Source organism: Corapipo altera, unplaced genomic scaffold (genome assembly GCF_003945725.1).
Source record: "Corapipo altera isolate COAL_440 unplaced genomic scaffold, ASM394572v1 1, whole genome shotgun sequence".
NCBI classification, from domain to species: Eukaryota; Metazoa; Chordata; class Aves; order Passeriformes; family Pipridae; genus Corapipo; species Corapipo altera.
In genome coordinates, this window is record NW_020884873.1 from 28,198,529 (window position 1) to 28,225,155 (window position 26,627).

Consider the following 26,627-nt stretch of genomic DNA (forward strand, 5'->3'; position numbering starts at 1 on the left):
TTAATCACGTGTGTGGCCCTTTACTGGAGTCTCTCCAGTATATCTTTCTCATACTGAGAAGCCCAGAACTGGCCAAAGCACACCAGCTGTGGTCTCACTTGGGCAGAGAAGAGGGTAATGATAGAATATCCTGAGTTGGAAGGGATCCACAAGAGTCATCAAGTCCAAATTCTGTTCCTGCACAGGACACCCCAAGGATCACAGCATGAGCCTGTTGAACTCTGTCAGGCTTGGTGTTATGACTGCTGCTCTGGGGAGCCTCTTCCAGTACCCAGCCATCCTTTGGGTGAAAACCCCGTTCTAATATCCAACCTAAACCTCTCCTGACACAACTCCAGGCCATTCCCTTGGGTCCTGTCGCTGCTCACCACAGAGAAGAGATCAGTGTCTACCCCTCTTCTTCCCCTCTTGGGGATGTTTAAGACTGCAGTGAGGTCTCCCCTCAGTCTCCTCCAGGCTGAACAAGCCAAGTGACGTCACTTGCTCCTCATGTGGCTTCCCTGTAGACCCTTCCGTATCTTCATTGCTCTCCTTTGGATGCTGTTCCTCAACATGCTGGCAGTGCATCCTGAGGGTGCCATTGACCTTCTTTGCTGCAAGGACACAGTGATGGCTTGTGTTCAACTTGATGTCCACCAGGATCTTTTTCTGTGCAGCAGCTTTCCAACCACAGCAGTCCACAGCAGGTACTCGTGCTTGAGATTATTCCTCCCCAGCCCCTGGAGTTTGCATTTTCGGTTTTTTTGAACTTCATGGAATCTCTGTAAGCCCACTGTCTAGCCTATCATTGTCTCTCTCCATGGTGACAGAGCCACCTGACATATTGTTAACCTCTCATCCAAGTTCTTTGTAGTGTGCAAACTTGCTGAGAATGTACTTTGTCCCATCATTCAGGTCATTAATGAAGTCGTTAAACAATATCGGCCCCTTCAAAGACTGTCGTCCAGCTGGAATTAATGCTGCTGTTTATAACACTTTGGGCCCAGTAGTCAAGTCACTTTTCATTGCATCTCACAGTCTACTTACCTTGTCCTTATTCCAGCAGTTTGCCTCTACGTATTTTATGTGGGAAGGTGTTGAAAGTTTTGCTAAAATCAAGATAGACATTAGGTGCTCTTCTTTCATTCACTGAGCCATCTCATCATAGAAGGCTGTGAGGTCAGTCAAGCATGATTTCCCTCCATATATCCATGCTGATTTCACCTTCTTGTCCTTGAGGGTTTGATCCATTACCTGCTCAGGAACTGAGCTAAGGACTGTACTGTAGTTCCCTGGATGATCCTTCTTGAAGAAAGGAGCGACATTTACTTCCAGTCCTCAGAAACCTCTGCCTGATGCCATGACCTCTCAAAGATAACATACCCTTAATAAACTTGAAAAATAGCGGTGGTACCACTTAAAATTATATATCCTCACCCTTTTAAAGGTGAATTTAGGTTGCTGTTTTACAGCTGTGAATTGCTACTTTTCAGATGCTGTCAACAATGATAAAATGGTTATCAGTGTTAAAATAGCAATTTTGCTCTGCTTTGTGGGTTTCTTTAAATAGTTCCCCTGACTTCACTTTGTTGAATTTTGTTCTTCTGTTTATATTAAGGAATATGTAGCACATATGGCAGAAGTTGAAAATGCTATATAAAATAAAATGCACCTTCAGGTCAAGTTTTTTTTCTGTAATACAAATATTTTTGTCGATTTCATTTTCTGTGGTAAAATAATAAACATTCTTTGTATCCTAATTTTTAGCTTGTTTATTTACCTACAGATTCTCACTGATGTGCTGATCAGTGAAGGCAGTGTAATGTCTTCCAGAATTTTCAGAATGGATGGAATTTCTCTTGCATCTTGTTTTGAGAACTCATTTCTTTGCCTGCAGTTAGTATCCTAGATAGACAGAATTTCATACTTTGCCTTTATTTTTTTTCTGGTAAAGGCAGTTGTTCAGTTCATTAACTCCTTAAATATTCTTTCCAGACTTCTTATGTATTATTTGCTGGAGGGCGTTTGGTTTATGAGTAATAAAATAATTAGTTCCTCTTCTTCTTACAGCATCCTAAAATATATTTGTGGACTCGACTCTGTCAAATCTGAGCAGTTGAAACATGTTTAAATTTTTCTACTTGCCAGCTTCAGTTTTTGTTCCCATCCAGAAAGACAGCAGTGGTGCTGAGAAATTGGAACATTTTTGCTCTGTTAGACACGTAGATGAAGAGCTATCAAAGTGCACAAGTGTTTCCATACTAGTTAGTGGTAGTGAAAGCATGCTGGTGGCAGGTTGTGTGCTGTTGTGCATGCTGGGGGATGGAGTAAGTGTATCCAGTTTTCAGGTGTAACTAACCAGAGGCAGACATTTAAGGCTTCTGAGGTGGTGTTCAGAAGCAGTAACATGGTGACAATAATCCTGGTATTGTCTACGCTTGACAGCAAAATAGTGCAAAACTGAGTTGTACAGCAGCATGGGACTGCTCTTAACTGTAGACTTAGTTTTCTACAGAGTGGTAAAGTATTTTGGCAGTATAAATATAAGAAAAATATTAATTAGTTTTTCCTTTTTGTTTCTTTTAGGACTCCTCCAGGATGGTTTCAAGCAGGTATAAAAGGTATGAGATCGTTGTACACAGCAAATTTCTTTACATGTATAGTTCTACCAGAAATAAAGCTGATTAAATGAATGTTTGTAGTAGAGATCATCGTACTGCTACTGTAGATACATAGCTTGATTTTGGGGTAAGGACCGGAAAGGTGCAGCAAACTTAGCCAAACCCCTCTGTAATGTTACTATTTTCAAATAAATTCAGCTAGTATTCTGCTGGGACCTACTAGTGCAGAATACTTTCCCAAGCAAATGTCTAACTTGGCACATTGCCTAGGGGCCAGTATTTTCACAGTTAGTTCACAAACCTCTCTATTCTGAAGTTTAATAAAAGAAAATAATGCTGTTGTTCTCCACAGTTATACTGAAAGAAATTTCTATGGTTTTGTCATACTACTGTCCATACAGCTGTCTCAGTTGTAGCGGATGCTGCCCACATGTAGCATTTCCTGTTTGTTATTTGTTTGTCTTTGAGTCAAGAAAGTAATGACTCTGGTCATTACTCCAGTTCTTTAGTCAGAAAAATATTTCAGAAGCCTTTGATGCACCTGACCAGTGTGTGAAATATTTGCCCATGTGGAATTAATACCAACACAACTATTAGGATAATGTTATGGTAACATGGGGTCTAAAACACGTCAGCTGAAGCAAGACATTTTTGTAAACATATTTTTATTTGATACATGGATGCATTCTCTTTTAGAGATATATATATATATCTTTTAGATGTGTATATATATATATCTATATCTATCTATCTCATGGCTGTAGAAGAAAGTGCAAAGAACACCTACAATTATCTAGTTGTCACTGGTGTATTTTCCACCCTCAAACTTGTTCACCTATAGAATCGTAGAATGGGTTGGGTTGGAATGGACCTTGAAGAACTTCTAGTCCAGCCTCCCTGCCATGGGCAGGGACGCTTTCCACTAAATTAGATTGCTCACAGCCCCATCCAACATGGCCTTGAACAATTAGAGGGAGGGAGCATCCACAGGTTCTCTGGGTAACCTGTTCTCTAGTCTCACCTCCCTCATTGTAAAAAGTAATAACCGATCCTGTTATACTTTAGCTTTCCTAGCATGGTGCTGCTGTTTTTTATATTTATATTACTGGGTTCTTGTAAACTTAGTTGAGTGATGCTTTTTATTGTTATAGGGTTTTTTTTTAAAATCACTTTGTCACTGCAGAATGGGTGGACTTATTGTCACAACCTTAATAATTTCATGATTCATTTCTTATTAATCAAGCACATTTTAGTTCAGTCTTCACTTCCTTTTTGATTCCCATGCAGACTTTTATTGCTTTTTGTATCTGCTGAATACTTAGTGGTGTGTGTCATACTTTTGTGGCTTATTATAAACCTTATCTCTGTTCACATGCTCTCTATACTCACTCACTTGCAAAAACTTGATTGTACGTGGGGGAGTAATAAATAGAAGTTTGCACAACCACATTCATAGCTTATTTGAAAATAAGCGAATTCATCTGATTGGCATTGCAAAAATAGGAAGCACCAATGCTAGAAAATGCTAAATAAGACTTTAGTTATGTGTGAGATGTAAGGTCATTGTCAACTTTCCCCATCAGGACTGGCATCACATTCAGGAGGAATCTGACTTGCTGCAAGCTGCTGTTCAATATTTTATGTATGTTACCATCTATCTTACTCGTTGCACAGTCTTGAAACTTCATGTTGAAAGCAAAGGATTATTTTCTACTGTCAGCACAGTGCCTAGTGCTCACAAATACTCAGTGGGTTTTATTCTAATTGTACTTCTTGAGGCATACAATGCCCACTGTGATTAGAGTCAATAGTATCTATTTAATTTTCCTCTATATTTGAAAATTTTTACCTCCCCTGAAGTAATTTTTCACTTAAGGGTACTTAAAGTGTGTCTCCCAGTGGCTTCACTTTCTGGTGTGAATGCTAAAGGAGTCAGGACCAGAGTTGTTCTGGGCTTGTTTGCCACTTCCAACATCTGCAGTAAGTGAAGGTCTTACAGAAAGCAGCATTCTCTACAGTAATTCTTATCCACATCACTCAGAGCCCACTGAAGTCCCAAATACAGTTAGAAGTCCTTTGGAAACAGAAAATGCCATTCTGTGATTACACCTAGAACTGGACTATTGGTGCGTGAAGGCTGAATGGAGATCAGAAGCTTCTTCAAGGCTCAAATGAACTTAATGTGCTTTTAACAGTTTTGGGTGTACTTCCTTAGGTTTTCAAAGCAAACTGTGAGAGCAAAGCACGTTCTCACATAGGGACAACCCTTTCAGATCCCATTTGAAACTGTTACTTGCATTACTCTGACAGCAGGTGGTCAGTACTTTGTGGGAGAGAGTTTGTTGGTAGACTTTATAGACATTTGATAGCAAGAATAGAAATATGTTTTCCTAAAATTTTGTGTTCTGTTGTAGACTCTCTTTCCCATTGAAAGAATGAATTATTTGTCAGAAATTTTCAGGTTGTTTTTTTCCATCTTTACTACTCCTGCTTCTTCATTTTTTGCCTTCTCCCTCTTCCCCTATTGTTCCTCATCAAACATGACATTTCTTCATCTCAACATTTTTCCTCACTTTGCTGGTTTCTATCTTCTAGGCTAGTTACATACCCTTTCCCTTCTCTCCCCCTTTCTCTTACATCCTTATATTTAATCACTGAGGTCCTAGTCTTCTGTTTGTTATTTTTCTGATTACTTGGTGTTTTTTTTTTTTCCTGTTTTGTCTCTGTCCTGTTCTGTCCTGGGTTACTGACACCATTCCTGGCTTCCAGTACCTTTCTTTTGCCTTTCCAGTACCTTTCTTTTGCCTTTCCAGTACCTTTCTTTTGCCTTTCCATATAGCTGTTCTCATTTTTCACAGTTGGGCTTGATGATCCTAGAGGGTTTTTTTCAATCTCAGCAGTTCTATGATTGTGTCTACATTGAGATACCCAGCCTCCTGTACCTAACAACAGAAGAGAGACTTAAGAGCAGAGAAGTTTCTGTGATGTGTGTTCTCATAGAATCATTGTTTTCTCAATATGTTGTAGGACTCAAGGAATTGCACAGATTTTACGCTACCTATTTGATCAGACACACTGGCTACTTTGCCTTATATGGATGCAGCAATCCATGGTTGAACATTTATATACATTACTGGGAAACCCTTTTCACTGAGTGTCCATTGACTGGAAGATGTGTTTACATACGAACTCTGCTGGCTGCTGTGTGTTATTCTTCTGTTCTGGCTGACATGGACAAACTGAACTTGTCTCCTCATGCACTTAAATAAAAGTTTGTGATGAGGATCTTAGTCTATAATTGTAGTCTGTCTTTTGAATTTACTTCAGAAATTTTCACACACCCTAAAAGTTTGTGGAGGGGTTCCTTTGTAGTTGCATGATTAACCATGTAAAATATTTTCAAAAGAAAGTGATGGTTTTGTTGTGATCTGGAGTGATACTGTGAGATCTGTTAAAAGGATGACCAGAATCTGCAAGGTCATGCTGACATGAAGGCCACAGGATGTGCATGAGAGTATTTGGGAGCTGTGATGAGCTGTGTGTCCTAACTGTGAGCTTCATGTATTAAAATGTATAGTTACTTCAGTAACTATACATTACTTCAGTTGTAATGGCCCACATCAACTTCCTTTTCTTTAATTTTTCTCTAAGCTTTTCTTAGTGAGATATGCCTCATTTTGGCCATTCCAAACTACTGTTCCTGAAACTGGTCTACCAGTTTTTGCCCTGCTTTGTGGGCTATTTTAAAGCACCAAGCACACTGGCATTAGTAAGAATAGTTTTCTGATTTAGGTCTGATGCTGTCAGTATAGTTGGTGTTATCACTGATTTCTCAAACAGGAGAATGACAAAGTGTGTTCTGTTTATTGGAATATTTGAGTGTAGTCTACATGTAAACATGAATTGTGTTTCTGTTGCATTCTGTGAACCTTAAAAAGCTTGTTTGCAAGCAGCAGTAAATCAAGATATGTATGTGGACAGAGGAATATTTTTATAAGCACAGAGAATTTGTTTTAACAGCTTACTTTTAAGATTGTCTACTAACTTTTGAACCAGTTTAGTTTCTTTTTAAAAAATTGTAAAAAAACCCTTGCAGATCAGGATTTAAAATAACTCAGAAGATTTTTGCATGGTTCATGGATCAGACAGATCAGCTGGATCAGTTTGCAGAAAGAGATTAAAATCTCTTAGTGGTTGAGGGATGTATTCCCTCTATAAGTTGTTTATTAGTGGAAATGAATACAATATAGTATGCTGTTATGGCTTCCAGTCAAAATGTCAGAGAGGATTTTTTCCCCCCTCTTCTGGGATAGTACAGCATGTTAACCTGGATCCCTAGAGCTAGAACCATTTAGCACTAATTTCAGAAGACTACATTGTATTCAAGTTTAGCATTCATGCAAGAGTTGAAAAATAAATGGAGAAGTAGAGACCATAAGAAGAGAAGAACCCAGTGCTTCAGAGCATTAATCGAAGGGGCTCTGAAGGAAATTTTTGAGCACTGCTGAAATTATCTCGCTCAGTGTTTTTTAGGTAACTATAAGACTTAAACTATAACAATTTACATTCCATCTTACTAACCTTGGTCTCGCTAATTCAAAAAAACCACAGCTGCAAAATACTGTTTCATAAAGCTATGCCCAGACTTGCCTGCTTCCTGTGTTTGGGAATTTTGCTGTGGAAGCATTGTCTCATCTAACTTGTTACATTAGAATCACTACTGTGCAGATATGAACAGTGTATTTTAGACAGGGGTCACTCAAGATGCTTTTCTTGACTTTTCTAGCCCCTCTTGAATCAATGCTAAAGATTTAGGTTTTATTTCTGCAGAAGATTTTCATGGTCTAAGTTGTACTAGCTGAACTTCTCACTGCCTGTTGTGCCAGTGCTCATGCAGCTGGACAAGGTACCACTTCAAGAAGCCAATGTGGCTGAAAGCTGATGGCTTCCTTTTACTTGTCTGCTGGATTGCTGCATCAGTTCCTTGAGTGGTTTCACACTCACCTGAAGGCCAGAGTAAGGGAAAAATGGAGCAGACTAGGAACATGCAGCTTTAGAGAAGACAAGACTTCTTTTCCTTAGCTCAACTCTGAAAGCCACAAATTTGGCTTAAACAGTAACAAAAGTCCAAGATGACCTATTTAGAAAAAATTGTCCTTTGCTGCTTTTTCCAAAGAGTCTGTTAACATCTGACTCGATTGCAGAGACATAAGTAATTAGGCGTTTTCAAATCAAGTATAGTTACAAGATTCTGGCAATAAAAATAAACCTGTAGTAATTGAACATGTTGTAGTTGAAATACAGTTTTGACAGGGTGATTTTAATTGCATGAAATGGCAAATTGGACAGTGCTTCAGGAACACATTGAGAGAATCAAAGAGGCATTGGAAGGAGCAAGATTTATTTCACCTTTCTGTAATAATGCTTTAAAACCTGCCTCTGTGAATAACTGATTTTACTGTAAAGGAAATAACTAGAAACATTTTTCCAAAACAGAATTTCTGTTTCCCTGTAAGAGTAGTCAAACTGCAATGAGAGTTGATTTTGCTATATGGTTTTTATTTAAGTACAGCCAGAAGAAACCCCTTAGAAATATATTTATATATCTGTATCTAATCTACAGGTATAATTCCATAGACTCATCTTTGATGGTGGTGGTTAATAGGTATTTTCTCTTAGTAGAGAGACACCAAGTTCAGTGATGCTGTTATTCTAGTCAGCAGTGCCCTGGCAGCCAAGAGGGCCAACCGTGTCCTGGGGGGCATCAGGCAAAGCATCACCAACCAGTCAAGGAGGGGGATTGTCCCACTCTGCTCGGTCCTAGTGTGGCCTCACCTTAGAATATTGTGGCAGTTTGGGGTGCCAGAATATAAAACAGACATTAAGCTATTGGAGAGTGTCCAAAGGAGGGCCATGAAGACGGTGAAGGGCCTTGAGAGGAAACCTGTGAGGAGTGGCTGAGGTCACTTGGTCCATTCAGCCTGGAGGAGACTGAGGGGAAACCCCGTTGCGGTCTTCAACATCCCAACGAACAGGGGCAGGCACTGATCTCTTCTCTGTGGTCACCAGTGACAGGACCCAAGGGAATGGCCTGAAGTTGAGTCGGGGAGGTTTAGATTGGATATTAGAAAGAGGTTTTTCACCCCAAGGGTGTTTGGGCACTGGAACAGGTTCCCCAGGGCAGTGGTCACAGCACCAAGCCTGACAGAGTTCAAGAAGCATTTTGACAACACTCCAAGGCATATGGTGGGATCCTTGGGGTGTCCTATCCAGGGCCAGGAGTTGGAGTCAGCGGTCCTGATGGGTCTCTTCCAACGCAGCATATTCTATGATTTTATGACTGTTTCACATTTAATGCTCATAAAGTGACATATCTGAAGACTAAAATTCCATTCTTTGTGAAAGATACGCCTGTTGTGTCCTGGATGGTACATTTTTTCCATTGCTGTGTACTAGACATTGGTTATAACAGCACAAATAATGAACTTTTTATCTGTCACATTCCATATACTAGATTATGGGCTGATGCCTCCTTAATGTTTTTTTAAATCCCATTTCCTAGAATTCTTCCTGATATGTCATTTGTACATGCTAACAGTGAAAAAGAATGCATTCAGTAGGGTCTACTGCCCAGTGGAATAGATGAGGAAATTTCTGGGTGTGAATTTCAGGGAAAATACTGAAAAATTAAGTCATTTTCTGTGTTAATGAAACCCTTCCTGTCTAGGTATTCTTTCTTCTCATATTCATGTAGGAGCTTCTGCCAATATCACTTGCTAGAGCTGAGGTACTCCAATATGTTGACAATAGGGTCAATTTTTGAGTGATGAAAAATTGAGCCTTTTTTTTGTGTGGTCTATCCTTTAGACATTAGCAGAATACAACTACACATCTTTTAGAAAGCTAAATAATCTAGAATTTATAGAGTTAAGCTAAAATATTTCTCTTATGTTGTGTTGTAACATGCATATCCGGTCCTAGAAATGTTTTTTGAAAAATCTCCTGAATGAAGAATAAACAGTGCTAAATATGGTAATAACATTAAGCTACAAAATTCCTTACAATTGTGTCAGTGTGCCTTGGAAACTTCACACGTACTAGAGCAAAAGAATATTTATATCCATGAAAAGACATGCCTTTGCCAGATACTCCTGTTTTTGATTTGCACTATATCCATCTAAATCTGCACGTGGTCAGCAGGGGTTTTCTAAAGTTATGAAATGCAAAACTGTTAAATGAACTCATTAATCATATACTCTTCTCTGTTTTAAAGGAAATGTTATAGGGATGCTTGTAGTTCTTTTCATTCTTTTCCTAAGTACTCTAGAAAACCATTGTATACATACTTCAGCTGTGTGATTTTGCAGAATCACAGGCTGAGTGAAGTTGGAAGGGACCTCTGAGGGGAATCTTGTCCATGTCCAGTCCTCTGCTCAAGCAGGGACACCTAGAGCTGGTTTTTGAGGACAATCTCCATGTGGCTTTTGAGTTCCTTGGTGAAGATAGAAGAGGGGATTTTTTGGTTTTGGTTGGTTTTTTTGTTGGGTTTTTTGGGGTTTTTTTTGGGTTTTTTTTTTTGGTCTTCGGCAGTTTGGCTGTTTATTTTCAAAGTCTAAGAAGTATAGTTTTAGTGAATTGGAGAGGGAAAGATCAGTATCTCTACTTGTTCCTGGGGCACTCTGTTCTGTTGTTCTTCATTTTTCATTAGGTTCTGTGTTGAAGGTAAGTAATATTACTGTTAGGAAGAAAATAGCTATGGGAAGAGCACTGTTAGTTTTGCGAGTGAAAATGTTTGACTTCTTATACATATTTTTAAATTAGCACTCGTTTTGTATATAGCAACCATAGTGGAGTACAGGCCAAATCCATAATTCCAGAAAAGTCAGTTGATATTCTTCTTATGTTTTGGACATGCACTTGTTTTTCATCCTTTATGGATGCTTGGTTTAAAACTTTACTCTTTGAAATAAAATTACTTAGCTTGGTTTTTAATGTGCACAGTTCATGAAATTTTAAAAGTAAGATAGGATAAGTATAAGTATGTGTTTTAAGTCGATTACCCATGTGAATGAGAGCTGCATTATCCAAGTATTTGAATCTCTGAGGCAGCGAATTTAGTGAGTTCTCAACCACACGTTTTCTGCAGTTTGACTGACCTGTTGAGTGCTTTGGAAAGCAGTTTTGTTACTGCTATCATTTCCATTTTGTTAAATGTATAAATAGGTGTCTGCTCTTTGACTTTTGTAGCACAGCTAATGCACCAGAAGATGACGCTCCAAACAGATATTCCCGAACAGAGAGGACAACTTACAGCAGATACAGCAGGGATGCAAATTCTTCTGGCAGTTCTCTACCAAGTAACACTTTGGAAAAGAGGATTGAGGAACTTGAAAGGGTAAGTGCCAACTAACGTCTCCATGGCATACATCTGAAATAAAGTACTTTCTGAAGTCTGTGGGGAAATTTACAAGTAAAATACATAGATAAATGCTATGAATGCTTGAAGTAGCATTGAAAAATGCTAAATACTTGAAGTACAGATAGTTATGTCTATAAAAATGTATAAAGAGTCAGACTGACTGAGAAGAATGTGAACTTTCAAATCATGGATGTTTAGTTTTCATTTGGTATGTAAGTGAGAAATAGTTGAGGTAAAGACAACAGAGCCAGCAGTGCTCTGTGTATTTCTCTTTCGTACCTCATGACACACCAACAAAGAACAAATATCTTGGGGGAGGGAAAAAGGGGCTCACTGGCTGTTCATAAAATTAGCAAACCTGTTTCTGATCTACTTATGGTTTTGGATATTTTTAATGTATCAAAATATTATAAAATTTATTGCTATCCAGTTGTTAAAGTTTTAAACATTTAAAATACATATTTAAAACAGTTTTCATAATTTCAGATTAACTTCATACAAACAGTTTTGGGAAAATGTAATAATGTTAAAGCTGAGTTTTTCATGTAAGCCAGTATTTTGCTAAATAATGTCATCTGTGTAATTTATTACTAGCTTTTCTGTCTTCCTCTGAAGTAGATTTTTTTTGTGGGTAGCTTGCCAAATGTTCTTGAATTGTATGGATCAAAGTTACTAAGTAAACACAATTTGAATAGGTGTTGGAAAGGGTGAAAATAAACTGTATTTTGTAGAAATTACTTTTTTTTTAAGACTTGAGGAACCTTGATTTGAGTGAAGTATACCATAACCCTCCCTTCTAAATCAGCTTCTTTCTGAAATACTTAAATTGCCACTAACATGAAAAATACTTTCAGTATGCTGAATCTTGACTTAGTGAATTCCTAATGGACATTTTCATTTTTTCTCACATTCAGGCCCACAGATCTAACATTTAGTCTTCCTTCCTTGCTAATGGTAGTTAAAGAAAACAAACAAAACCCCAAAAAACAACCATAAATAAGACTAAGCCTCCCAGTATAAGAAATTTGGAAGCTCATACTTTACATTTACTTCTTCTGTTCTGGGCCTCTATCCAATTTTGGGTTCATGCTTAAGTTAAATATTAATTAAAACATTATCATTTGAATCAGATATCACACAGATTTGCTGTCGGTAAAATATTATCTTGAACGTTTCTTTAGCTACTTAAAATGTGAAAAGACTTGAAGATGTGGGCTTGACTTGCTGTAGGAAAGGAATTGTAACTAAGTGTGTGGGTTCTTCTTTCTTTGTTTTAAATGGTATTAAACTTTAAACTGTCTCTTAAAAATAACATTTCCAACTTCATTGAATATTCTGGTTTTAGGAACTTGCAAAGGAAAGACAGGAAAATGCAAGATTAATGAAGATGACGCAGGACAAAGAAGAACTAATTGGAAAGCTGAAGGAAGAAATTGATTTATTAAACAGAGTAAGCAAATACTTTCTTATGAGGTTCTTTAGTAAGAGGGGATAAAAGTCTCTGCATTCTTTGTTCTGTTCTTTGGGCACCTGCATCCACTGAGTGGAGTGTGAGGAGTCTTTTGTATTGCATAGATCTCAACAGGCATGTCAAAAGTTATATTTTTTTCCAGGTAACTTGTGTTTGTCATGATTAACTTCTCTGAGTTCTCTGTTATTGGAGTGCCTGATTTTGTTGTTGCTCTAAGTGTTCATAGAGCAACGTTATAAAAGCAAAAGCACTTGTCTGTCTCTTCTTTCCAGATTCAGTATGTAGAATACCAAGAAACAATTAAGTTGTGGTTTTGACAATTTTCTCAATAAATTGTTACACAGGACTTTTTCAAAGTAATTAGAAATTTAATTTCATTTTAGTCAGCTTTTAATTACTACTAATAATTTAGATTCTCTTAAAAAGACTTGGGAGCAAGTTTTTTATATTCTGACACATATTCTCATACTCTTTATAGTTGATCCCAAGTAAAAGCAGAACAAGTCAGAAGGCAGGACACCTGAGGTAGCATCACTCAGGCAAGGTATGAAGGCAGGAAAAGAGGGGGTTAGAAGAGTGAGACATGCTTGGAAATGGAACAGGATGAGAAATTTAAAAGTTAATAGAAAAAAGTTGCCCCAATTTTAAGGGCGAACAGAAATTCTTTTGTAGAGTGGATTAGTGACCTCATCTTGCATTTCCTGGCTGAGGTGTGGAGCCTGGATGTACGAGGGTATATGCATCTTCTGGTCCAGTGCAGATATGGCTTTGGTCAATGCAACAGTGAAGGGAGGCAATAACTCTGCATGAACAATGTCAAAATTTCATTTTGCATCTCTTCATCTGTGGCAAAGAAGGACAGCATTCACAAGTTTGCAAACTAATCTAAGAATGAAAGGAGATTATTCTGAAACATATATTTTGATTTTTTTATGAAGAAAGTTGCAGGTTAGTCTGTAGGATAAATGAGGTATTGCCTGTTTTGGAGAGACTTCTATTTTAAGTGAGGCATTGGTCTTCATGCTGTTTTTTCATTCTGCAAAGAATCTATCACATCTAAGATTATGACATTATTACAGTCAAGGCAGGTGTTCATTCCTTCTACATAATGGATGGCAAAGCTATTTAATATGGTTAGTCACATCCTACTTCCTGCCTCAAAGGTCAGAAAGAACAAATCAAAATAACCTAAATCACTGAAATCTTGCGGTTTAGGACTATGACAGAGGTTTGCTGTTCCAGAAACAATGTTATTTTTTTCTGCTATATTTGAAGTATGATGTCGTAAATTAAATCCATGAAGTGTCTAACTAGAAACCATCTTTGAATATTTGTAAAGTCAGGCAGTGTCTGTGTCTTGCCTGCGTTAAGGACAGTGACAATTTCTGCTTGTTACATGAAAGGAAACATTAAACAGAATATAGTCTTTCAAAAACCACTTTATTATACCATGACTAAAACTGTACCTTTCCATGAGATCTACAAAGCCATCTTATTGATGCTTTCTTGGTAGATACTATTAAATGCAGAAGAGGATGGAGTTTTTTTTTCTCCATGAGGTCAGCATTCTTCATAGCTTTAACACTGTCTGTTTGCTTCATTGAGTGCAAGTTATTTATGTCCATGTCTCTTGGGCTTTTCTTAACGATCAAAAAGTTGCCTTTTGACTTTGTGACCAGCATAATTTGTCTTTTCTAAGAAGCTTGAACCCATGTCTCAAGTGATGCTTCCATTAAAATGGATTCAGCTTTACTTTCTTGTTTATTAACTCTTGGATTTATGTTTTCTTCCATATTGGCTATCCATGTGGATTCAGAAAGAGAAAAGCCGTAGAAATACTACATCATTCTGATGATAGAAAGTCATGGAAGTTAATAGGGCAGTTATATTTGCTTCAGGTTTATTATCATAACTGAGAACACGAGAGCCAGCACTGGGACATCCATATGTTCTTTGTGGAGTGTTAGTCTGTAGACCTAGCACCAGGTTTGGATGCTTTGCATGGAAGAACAGTTGTGATCTTCAGCCTTCTGTTCAGATAGAAGGATGTTCTGAGGACTAAACTTACCTTAGGGAGCTTATGCAGAGATCTTTTTAAAAAATTTTGCTTACAGGCAACCTAAATAGAGGTGTCTAAATTTGAACATCTACATGTTCATGGTATTTCTCCAGCTTTTCTGTTCATCAAAATATATAGTTATTGCATGTTGAGATGCATGGGTATGGAAAGAATTTCATGTCAAAGACTCTAAATAACTTCTTAAAAAACCATTTTACTGCATAGCTTTCTGACTGCTCAGTCCATATTAAAGAAATGCTCTTTCTACAAGTTTCAGTCAGTTGATGACCATGGATGCATCCTTGACTGTCTAAGACCTTGTGTTGCAACTGAAAAACTGTTTTTCCAAGAATCCTGAGCTGCATTTATATTGAGGAACAGAAAAGGCCATAAATGGCATTCCCTCATTCCATTCCATTAGACATTAGACATTAAAAGTATGTCTGCCATGTTCTTTGTAAGAAAGGGGTAATTGCTTCATTAAAACTTAAAAAGTCTGAAGGGAAAGGCATCTCAAACTATTTAAATATTTGTAGGCAAAGTTCAACTGTTGACTAGTTTACACTTAGTCATCTCTGACCTCAGTAAGATGTCATTGTAGTTAAAAGTGCGTTTGGAGAGGGTCTGTCAATGAGGATTTACAGTCCAGTTAGTGTCAGTTGTATAGTTATTGGTTCTTTTGGTACGTGAAGTCCAAGCTTTCCTGCTATTGCATCTTTTTTTTGCAAATAAGCATAAATTAGTGGTGTAATTTTGAATAAGAAACTTTAAACTTCAAAGTGGCAAAATCCCCTGCATCTCTCAGCCCATTGTTTCTGTAGATATTTAAACTGCAACAGTTATTTTTCCTGGCTCATATTCAAGAGTCTCTTACTTGTAGTAATCTTTGGAATGTTATTTTTGCAGCATAAGCATTTCACAAACTTGTAATTTTTTTTTTTGAGTCAGTTGCGATATTTTAAACAGATGGTCTTTAGGTAAGCTTTAATTGAGGCATCCAATGGCTAGGTTAACAAGTTCAAATAAAGTATTCTGTATATTAAACTAAAAAAACAAAACAAAACAAAACACACATTTTATTGAAAGTATAAAGTGTGTTTCTTTATATTAAACTATATTTATAGCATCAAAACTTTGCATATTTTGTTGTTTAAACCACTTGTATCTGTTATGTTGGAGTGGTCAAATGCTTTTCCTGGAAGTCATTCATACTGTGACGCAGCATTACTTCTGTGAAGCAAAGAGGAATTTCTGCTAGCGATTTCTTGATTCCGCATTAGAAAAACAATAAAGTCATTGCAGAGGTATTGTGGTATGGATTTTGGCTTCACAAACTGAAGAGGCTTTTAAAAATGATTATACCAATTAAACACATCATCTCTAGCATGCACTTCTGGAGTGACCTCACTAAAAAGAAATAAGAAACTGGGCTTCATATGTCAAACGGTACTTAACTTAAAGAGACAAGAGAAAGAAAATCTTTTACTACTTAAAGCAACAGGAGGGTTTTGCAGACTTGAATCAAGAGACATTAAGATTTCCAATGAGAATTCTGGTTCTTTTTCCTTTGGCTATCATTAATTTTTCTCCTTAGAGTGCTGTTCTTGATACCACTCTTCTGTTTTTCTTTCTTTGTTTTGTTCACGTTCTGTTTCTTCCATGTGTTTTTTTTTTATAGAGTAAAACTACTTTTGCTCAAGTCATACTTGCATTAAGCAGCCATTTTCACTGGTTTGAAAAGGCTTGAAAAGACTTGGTAGGAAGTGAAGAAGTAAAATGGGAACTGGATAAAAATGGTAATTTGTGGAAAAGAGGCAAACATTTGGGGTGAAAGCAATCTATTTGGAGCGCTCATTATTATTGTGTGTGCTGTTAAAACACAAAGCAGATCTTCTTGCAGTAATAACCAGTGATGTGTATATGTGAGTGGGATAATTGCAGACAAACACAGTCTGGGAGAGCAGAAGCAATATCTGAGTAATACTCTCTCTGTATATGCCAGAAAAATAATCACACCCATCCTATTTTGGTTTCTTTATTCATTAATTCCTACTGTAGCTTTAGTCTGAATGTATTTCTATTTAAAGGTGCTTGTATGTGGGAATATAATATTAATATTTTGTAATTACAGTAACACTTGGAAACTGGCTGGTTTTAACAGTTGTAAGGGTACCTACTGTGACACTAATTCTTCCCTACCCCATCTTCTTCATGTCAGAGCTAAGATGCTAAATTCCTGCTGCTACTAATTGAGAGTTTGTTTATGTTCTGGGAAATGTTTATTCTTCTTTTTTTTTTTTGCACAGGACCTAGATGATATAGAAGATGAAAATGAACAGTTGAAACAAGAGAATAAAACCCTCTTGAAAGTTGTTGGACAGCTGACAAGGTAGAAGATTCAGACCTCAATGAGGAAAGATTTAAAAACTACTGAGTGAACATTAAGGTCAATGTAGTAATACTTCCTGTGTGTTGCAGTATGTTATAGTAACTGTTTGTATATTTATTGTTAGGAAACCAGATGAATGTTTATTTTCATAGTACTTGTTCAGTGAAATGACATAAAATTTGGGGTATATTTTTAGCTTTCTTTTCACATAAGCATAATTAAACTTTTTGATGTATTTGCAAAACATTAAGTTCAAAAATATTTGGGTTTTGTATCTTCAGATTACATCTGCATAAATTACAATAATTTAAAATTCATAGCACCAAGATCACTTTCAATCCATGTGGGTGTATATTTTTTAAATAAATGGAAGCAATACATATAAACTTTGTTTACAGAGATCCAAAATATATATTTTGGGAAAAGCTTCCTTTTTTGTTTAAACAACTGTAAAGTGGATGCCTTATTACTGATGTGTAACATTTTGCAGATTGATGACTTGCTCTAGAACTCCTCTTGTATGTTGAAGTTTTTTTTACTGTATCTGAAAGATTGACAGTAGTAGAGAGTAGCAATTTTTTTTCTGTGTTTAACAGTATTCTGTCAGGAGGGGAAGATTTTACTGAAAAAAAAAAAGCAAACACAGAACACCAAAAAGCCAAATAAATCACCTCTGGTATCAGCATTAATAAGTTCTTAGAATCATATTGAAGTTGTGCACTGCAGTTTATTTTATAGCTTTTGCTTTAGCAATGAAATGCAAGTTTGCAGTCAGTTTGTTTGCTGTGTTGAGAATTTAGACAAAGCCTGGAGCTTTCATTTTAGCAGACACTTTTGCAATACTCTCCTGCTTAAAGCTGACATCTTAAAATTTGTAGTGATCATAACCAATATGAGTTTTTTGATTTCTTTTTTTTTTTAAGCTGAGTGAAAATTTTTGTACATAACAAAAGTAGAGGGGCATAATTCATGCCTTTCTGAAACATCAAATGGTATAAAGACCCCCTTTTTATCCTTGATTTTAAACAAACAAGGTGTTTAAAAAGTGCCTGGTTAGATGTTACAATCCAGTTATGACTGTACTTATTCTTCTATAACATGATAACAGACAAAATTTTCATTAGACTTTAACCACAGACCTCAATTAACAACTCTCTTCTTAAAATTTTTGTTAGACTGAAATTTTTTTTGTACTTTGTCATCTTAATACAGCATATTTTTCATTCTGGATCAGATTAAATGTACATGTCCTTTGAGTCAGGACACTAGAAATAAAAACATTTCAGAGAGTCCAGACTTTTTCTTACAGTGCTGAAGTTTGGTGTCAGAAAGTTGCATGAATATAGTTCTTGTTACCTTAAAATTTAAAGGCAATGTTAAAATATAACAATATGGCAATATTGTTATATTTTTATATATATAATATATATAACAATCACCTTTTCAGATTTGCCAGTTGTTTTCATATTGAGTATTTAATGACTGTTGCGTAAATTTAAAATCCAGCTATTACACCTTGGATTGTTTTGGATATAGGATAGATTATTTTGCATTTGTGCATTCTGATGAGGAAGAACTTTTCAAAGCTTTAAAATATTTTTCAAGACACGTATAGTCCAGGATGCCTCGATGTTTTCCTTCACAGTAGATGGGATCCCATGGGACATCATTTGAAACCTTTACTCAGGCAGTTAAATGGTATGAGGGTTTGTATAGGCCCTAGAATATACACTAATGAGTATTGTTTGTAATACTGAAACAGTAAGAAGTCCCTCAATTTAAGTTTCATGAAATTGAAAATTTCAAGTAATAAAAAAGTCAGTTGAGATGTATGCATTTTGAATAAATATGAAACTTTCTCTGGAAGAACATCTGATTTCCTTCTCTGTTTACTAGGTAGGAAATACACACACTGATGTACGGCATAGGGTGTCAAACATATTGAAGCAACATTTAGGATTTACTGCAGAAATAGCAATATGAAGCTGTAAATGAGATATTTCATAAACTGTGTTTCATATACATTTTAAACCAAAGAAAAATAACAACAAAACATAAACAAGAGTTACTTGTCTTCGTATTATCTCGGTTTGCATGTGTGTTGACTAAAAATTAGCAGCAGTAATACCAAAATTATTTGTTTTACGTTGGACATACAACTGACAGAAGTATTTGGCAGAAATGCTTCTGATACCTTGCCTTGAAGAGACACTAGCAAGGGAAGTTTGCAAATATTTGAAACCAGTATAATTCTCTAGCAGAACGTGTGAACAAAACCATTGTGAACTCACACATCAAGTGCCTCAGGACCTTATTATTGCTGTGTATTATTATACAAGTCTAAAACTCTTCATTGTTTTAAAAGTTCCCACAAATTGTATCATGAAGCATAACACTTCTGCTGACAGTTTGGAAGATTTAGAGGGTTTTTTTGGAAGAAAGTGTGTCAATAACAATTCATTATTACTCTTGTGAGAAATTTAGTAGATTCTAGGAAAAACTATGTATTATATAGAATGTTAGTGATTGTCTGGTTGTTACTTGCCATTATCCTTTTATTTCAGTAGGGTACCTTTAGAGTCAAACTCAAACATAGGATATGTTTTTATCCCAAGTGATTTAAAGGTGTTAAGTTACTACCTTACTAGCAATTCACTAACCCATGGCCAGTCCAACATCTCCATTGTTCTCAGTTCTGTGATTTAAACGCAGAGAGACTGATGGAAGTGGGAACCCGTGTCTCTTGGGAAGGTTATATGATTCCTGAATGACTCTGGTATTAACATACCTAGGCTAAGTTAATTTACTAGGGGTCTTCTTTTGGTGGGTGGGGGGAGGAGGATGTTACTAGGCAATATTAAGTGAATGGGTAAGTCCCTTGGAGATTTCTGAACTTTCATGTCTTAAAATTCATGCCAAACTGCTTAGGTCAACCATGTGTGTTTCTGGGTAACCAGAGTCATCTAGGAAATCTTAACAGGAAAGTACTCTCATTGACTAAAGCAAATAAGAGAAAATTATTTTCATGATACTTTACTATGAACATCACATAATTCCTATTTTGATAATGCACAATGGTGGTTCTGTTATGGTCATATACTGTAGTACAGAAAAACAGAACTACATGCAGAACTGAAGGTTAAAATTGTCCAGAAATATTTTTATCATTGATAATGTGTACTAAAACAGCATTTCAACCATATTTAGAAACTGGTTAGTTTTATAATGAAATTAAAATGTCTCTCTCTTCATTTTTCAAATAATATCAAGTGTTTCTTGATATGTGTATTAACTGAAAGTTAATATAGAGTCTATATTTACAAATGAGTGTTTTTTCTGTCTTTAAAGCAAAACTTTGCATGGTTAATTGCCAGATTTGTATTGACACAATTGGAGATTAATTCTGTTGTATATTGGCTCTGACTTTGAGCGGTAGAATAAGAAAAGAAGATAATAAGAAATAAATCAGTGACTTCCAAAGTGGGAAGTACAACCTAATTGAGGATTTATTTTTATTATCCAGCTGTACTGAGAATTAGCTGTGGAAAGATTTGTGACTGGCATAAGCACTACAAAAGCTCTTTTCAACTTGTATCATATCATTACACCTTGGAAACCTACAACTTTAAAGGATACCAGAAGTAGTATTGGAGATCAAATTACTTATTAACATTTTGCTAGGAGAGCAGAGTTACACTGCCTCCAGATGTTTTATGGTTTTCTGTATGTTCTGTATGGCTATTTTCAGCTTGAATTGCAGCAAATCAATATTAGTAGCCAAAAGTAAAGGTAATTAATTACTGGAAAACAAATACCTGATTAATAAATAAGGATACCATTACTGAGTGTTAGTATTTCTCGGACTACAGACCTCTTATGAAGATGTCGGTTGAGTCTCTTCATGTGCGTCAGTATTAACAATCATAAACATCTGATGTTTTTAATAAGAAACAACTGTTTTAGTTGGAGAAATTGCCACTGCAATCCATGACTTCATTTTTAAGTACTTGTAGCTGCTGAGACTAGGGAGGTGGGGATTATACTTAAAAAATTTGTTAAAAGGGAAACAAATTAGTTCTTGTAATTTAACTTTATCTAGAAGTTCACTACGGATCTGTTCCATGACAGTCTGTCTGGTGTAAGTACCTGCAAGAGGTATTGACACCAGCTATTTTAGAAGCATTTCTACTTCTGTTATTAAGCATTTGTTTAGGACTACTTAAATATATTCAGGGCAAAAAGAGCATTGGTGTGTATATAACTGATGATCTTCCAAGTATGTTGACTTATTGCAGCAAATATCTGTCAACTGTTTCTCCTTGTACTGTAGCAGATGTTTATTAGCTTGTTAATTTAATCCTTTTGCTTTTATTTCTGTATTTCTAATGTAACTGTTCTTGTTCAGGGCTATTTGTGATTTTTTCTATTCTGGAAGACTTGTGATAGTTGAGTTTTCCTCTGAAAATAGTCTCGCAGTGCGGAGTAATTTAAAAAAAATACTCGTTTTGTGCATTTAGAAAGTTTAAGCATAATTAAGCTATAAATAACTGAATATCCATTTAAGTTTTGAGCATTAACTAGCTGTGGTGATACTTGTGGTATCAAATTAAAAAATGATGTTGAGATTCTTAGTATTGCAGGTAAAAGTTACATGTTTAGTCTAATAATAAAGAGTGTGTGCTTTTTTCCAAATAAAACAAAATTCTTTTTAATCCAGACTGACTACTTATTGTCTTTAAAGGAGAATTAATATTGTCTGTCTAAAATTCTGACTGGATTTGTCACCCATACTGGGAAGCTCCCAGCCTGAACTGCTAGAATTAGTTTACGTTCACATTTGAGTTTTCAAGTATGAATGTGTTTGCAGACACATGAGAGTAATCTGTATATTTACACTGTACTAATTGTCTGCTTCAGGAATGTAGTGAGTATCCTTCCATCTGTTAGATGGAAATGATCCTTTCCCCTACTTCGTAGTAGAAGTATAACCCTTCTCAGGAAAAGGAAGGATGCTACAGTGCAGTTTCTGCACAAATGAAGTGAATTGATTTAATTTGATTTAACTTTTGAAAGTTCTGTATAAAAAATACATATTCTCTTCTCCCGCACAAGCAGAATCATTAAAGACAACCTCCTTTTCATTCGTAGCTGCAGACTGCACATAAAGAGGACAAGTGAATAATTGGTAAACATCAGAGAGATAACTACTATATATATCACAGTTCATCCTAAAGTTTATAATGTTGTTTTAGAACAACTTGAAACATGAATACCACAAGCAACCATGCATTCAACACCATGGTTACTTTATGGATAAGACATTATGAGCATTTTCACTTAGTAAATCTAAAATATTAGGTGAATTTCGTTTAAATTCAGTTGACTTCCTTTATGAAATCACGGTGGCTTTTAGATTTTGCTTTAAAATACAAAAGTATGTCCTTTCTCAGTTTTTGGCTTTGGCAATTTAGATTTCTCAGTCTTGCTGGGAAATTTTAGTTCCAAGTGCACAAGTGTCTGTTCTGTGTTCTTCCTTTAGTCATTGGATTTGCCATACAATAGCTACGTGATCTTAGCACTTGGTATGTTTTCCTGTGGATGTTCTAATTTTTCTCTTGCAACCCATCTCTTACTTTCTTTTTTTGTGATTTTGGTGTCTTCTTCTTTCCCTTATTCTTCTAGAAAGCTAAAGTGGTATCTGTAAAGTGTAACAATGTCCATAAATCTACTTGCTGGATACTTCTCCTTTCTTAAACAGACCTCAAATATTTATGTGAAAAAATTTTCTCATGCGGTAAAGAATTGCACTGAGAAACATACCGCTGCTGGAAGTTGCTTTGGGACACCAAGAGCTTACCAGGGATTTGAGAGGGATTGAATATTGACAGGATATTGAGACAATCCGATGCACTTGTTGTACCATAAAAAGTTCTGTTAGTCTCTAACTGTTAAAAGTGAAACCTTGTAGGAATATCACATGTAAGAGTAATGCTGATGTATGGAAAGCATTCGGACAGGAGCCAGCAACAGGATACACATCCTTCTGATGTGTATCTAATAGTCCCAAAATAGCACAATTCTCTATGGAGATCTAGTAGATTTCCACCTGGGAGCTTCCTGTCTGGCAGCCGACACCCCTTCACATGTGGAAACTGATGCCTACATTTCTCTTGGCATTCCTTGAGCAGGAAGGTCTAATTCAATAGCCATAGTCTCGCACTGGTATCTCAGGAGGGATTTCTGTTTAAGCAAAATTGACCTGCAATTTCTGGATCCACTCAAGACATTTGAAGTAGTATTATGCATTTGACGTATTTTATAATTGATTAGGAAATGGGTGACATCTTTTATACCACATAAAAAGAGAATGTTTTATTTTCTTAAGCAATGTCAGGTCCCCCAGGCCTTTTCTTAAAGTGAAAGTTGCTGCCTCCAGAAGACTTTTTTCAACACCTTTAAATTGGTTTCATTTTATAGTCTGACAAGGGTCCTCACCTCAGCAAACCCAAAACGTCCAGGCTGTCTTTTTACAAACACTGGAAGTTAAAATGTCTTCAGAAGAGTTCTAGGAGCAGAGATTTGAACGTTAAGCACTTAAAAAGAAGACTGTAAGTCCTTGTTTTCTTTTGAGCTTTGAGAAGCCTGGTCTAGTGGAAGGCATCCCTTTGCATTTCAAGGGAGAGTGGAACTAGATAAGCTTTAAGGTTCCTTCTAACTCAAACCATTCTGTTATTCTTCATTGAAGAAAATCTGGCTAAAAAGACAACACCCAGGAGTGTTTAGGAGTGACTGCCTTGGTAGTCATTGATGGGCTTCTTAGGGAACGCAATTGTCACTGCAGGCTGAAGTGTACTGCAAGTATAGCAAAGAATAGCAGCAAAGTTGTAGAAATGTCTTACTTGCATTTTCTAGTAGTTTGGGCCAAATGGTGTAAAACATGGTTAGTAATTAGTGATGGGATTATAGCGGATGTTGCTAATGAAGGGGTAGGAAAAGTCTTACCTTTTTTATCTGTGTTTTAGACTTCTGTTAAGAAATCTTTCTGTGATTATAATTGTTGAGAGGTTGAACAGTGAACTTTGGCAATAATTGTGTGTAAGGTTTAGAAAGAAACTTCGAGGTAAGAAGTGCCATCTTTGGTATCTTTGATGCCTTTGAGTCTTCGGTGTTGTTTTGTGGTAAAGCTCTGTTACAGATAACAAAAGATAAAAGCCTTATCTGTACTGCAGAGATAATCCAAGTCTACCTTGATTTTTAATCAATATGCTATAAATGTTAAAGAATATTAAATAACATAGGAATCAAATTTTGTTTTCAGATCTAGAATTTCTTTAATAAGGGAGGCAATGAAAACGTATGCATATTTTCTGATAAAGGGAAATGCTGTTGAAAATGAAGAGGTTTTATGATTGATTGTCTCATTGTTGACCTCTTTAGGTGTTACGGCTAATAAAACTCGTGCTTTCTGAAATAGCAAAAGGACGCACTTAAAATGTGGCAGCAGCAAAAATGAGAACTTAATCTCCTCTTAGTATTTTAGAATGGGAACTCAAGCAATTTTTATAGGTTTACCTGAAGATATTTAGGTATTACAGGCTCATTCAACAAGCTATTGCATAATCTCATACAACAAAGTAAATTAACTATTGTCCTTTTTTTGTATCAAAGTATTTTCTAAGAACCCTATAGCAAAGTTTAAAAGAAAAGCAATGTTTTTCTCTTACACCAGATTATATTTTAGAAATCTGGAGCTTGATAATTGGCATCTTGACACTTTCTCCATTAGTATTTATCTCTGGAAATCAAATTTTGTAGACTGATAGCCTGTGGAATGAAATCTTTGTTTTTCTCTCAGAAGTGTTATTCTCTGCTTTTGCCTGAAGGCTCGTTATAACAATGATGTATTTTAGAAAGTTTAAAATTTTGATTGCAACAGTGTATGTGTGTTTACAGCCAGCTACCAAATATATTTAATGGGTGGGGATAATAAAACTACTGAAGCTTTGCAAGTTGAGACTCTCTAGAAATAACTCTCATATTTTTCTGTGAAGCAATTATAGAGGAAATGCTAATTGTTCCCAGCTGAATCTCTCTTTCTTAGGATTTAGCTGCTTCTGCTCACTATGGTTTGTAATAAAATATCACTTAAACCCCCCTGTAATTGTGTTGCTTTGGATTTGTATGATAAGCAATGTTTAAAAATGACCAGTCACTTTCAATTTTCACTCTCAAGATTCTAGGATTCATAAAGATGCTTTAAAGCAGAGAGAAAATAAGGAGAAAACATTGAGACTGTGCAGTATTGAATACTAGGGAGAGGAAATTGGTGTGTAAAGATGAAGAAAATCTAGGTTTTCTCCAGCATTTTTTTTCACATAGTTTTCAACAAGGAAAGGATGACAAACTGGGTATTTTATAAAGATCTGGAAGTGATTCTAGTTATCACTGCAGTATAGTTAAGTGTTTTTAGGAGAAAAACATAATCTCCAGCTTTTCATTTGTTCACCTCTGCACAAATACTTAAAAAGGAGATAAATATGACTTTCTAGCCTTGAAAAAAATGTAAATAACTATTTAAACCCAGACTTGTGATCATATCTTTCCTAGACTATGCCAGGCTGTAGGTGAGTGGGCAGAAATGTTGGACATTGCTTTTCAAATATTTCATAATTTGTGATACTACTATAGTAATATTGGTTGGTATGACTGATGTTTTGGGGATTGTGTAGGGCTAGCTCTAGACATTTAGGTCTAGTAAAAACGTAATAGAGCTGGTTCTCAGGATAAGGCAGGAGCCACTTGCTAAAATGCCAGGACTGTATGGAGGACTTCTGATTTGCCTGTATCTGAGAGCCCTCCTGCTGCATCCTGCAGATTTAAATATAAAAAATCTTGACTTCAGCAACTGCTGAGGTAATTATGAAAAACACCCTAAAACAAAATAGTCCCTGCTTTTGCAGGGACCAGATAGGTGTGTGCAGATGTTGTGGAACAAAGTAATTTAAAAAGTCTTTTAAAAAGCACATTGAATATAATGTTACCGAGAGAGGTCATTTAGTACATTTTAATGTAATTCACTGTGCCTGTATTCAAGTGGTGGTGCTTGTAGAATTTTTTAAAAAAAGCTTAGAGTAATTATAAATATATGTATCATAGATTTATGTTCATAAGGTTAGAATAGTATTTTTTGTAATTGAAAAACTGTGCTCAGGTGCTTCCTTTACATCCATTTAAATAGCTGTACTTGTTTGAAAAATTGACTGCTTTGTTACTGCAATGATTACTAACTATTGTAAGTAATACCTAAGACCCCTTAAAAGTGAGTTAAAAGATGATTTACATTTTACTACTGTCTTTACTATTCAGTAACATTCATTACTCACTTTCTTAACTTCTCCTGTTTCACTGAGATTTCATATGTCTAATTTTTTTGTTCATCTGCATAGCATCAGGGGAAAGATACTCTTTTGGGTGCACTGGATTGTAAAAGCCCAGAACTGGATATGAATCTCAAGAAAGGTTTTTATTTTGAATCAAGTCTTCACTGAGAAATTCTGTATTTAGGAACCACATCCTTTTTGTTTGGAACCCTATCCACTGAGTTTACATGGCTTTTTAAATGTTGTTAATATTGTAGCTGAGGCAGTTGAGAGCAGAAAGAATTGCACTGCCTTCCTTCCTGGTGTATT

At 36.0% G+C, this 26,627-nt stretch overlaps 1 protein-coding gene across 1 annotated transcript in view; it reads left to right on the forward strand.

Annotated features, from left to right (window-relative positions):
- Positions 1–17,579, forward strand: part of PAWR (pro-apoptotic WT1 regulator) — a 77,819-nt gene extending 60,240 nt beyond the window's left edge. The window contains exons 3-6 of the mRNA XM_027664141.1: positions 2,566–2,600; positions 10,848–10,995; positions 12,365–12,469; positions 16,856–17,579. Of these exons, the coding sequence (XP_027519942.1) occupies positions 2,566–2,600; positions 10,848–10,995; positions 12,365–12,469; positions 16,856–16,942 (375 nt within the window). The 3' untranslated portion in view covers positions 16,943–17,579. The remainder of the gene's footprint in view (positions 1–2,565; positions 2,601–10,847; positions 10,996–12,364; positions 12,470–16,855) is intronic.
- Positions 17,580–26,627: the final 9,048 nt, after the last annotated feature.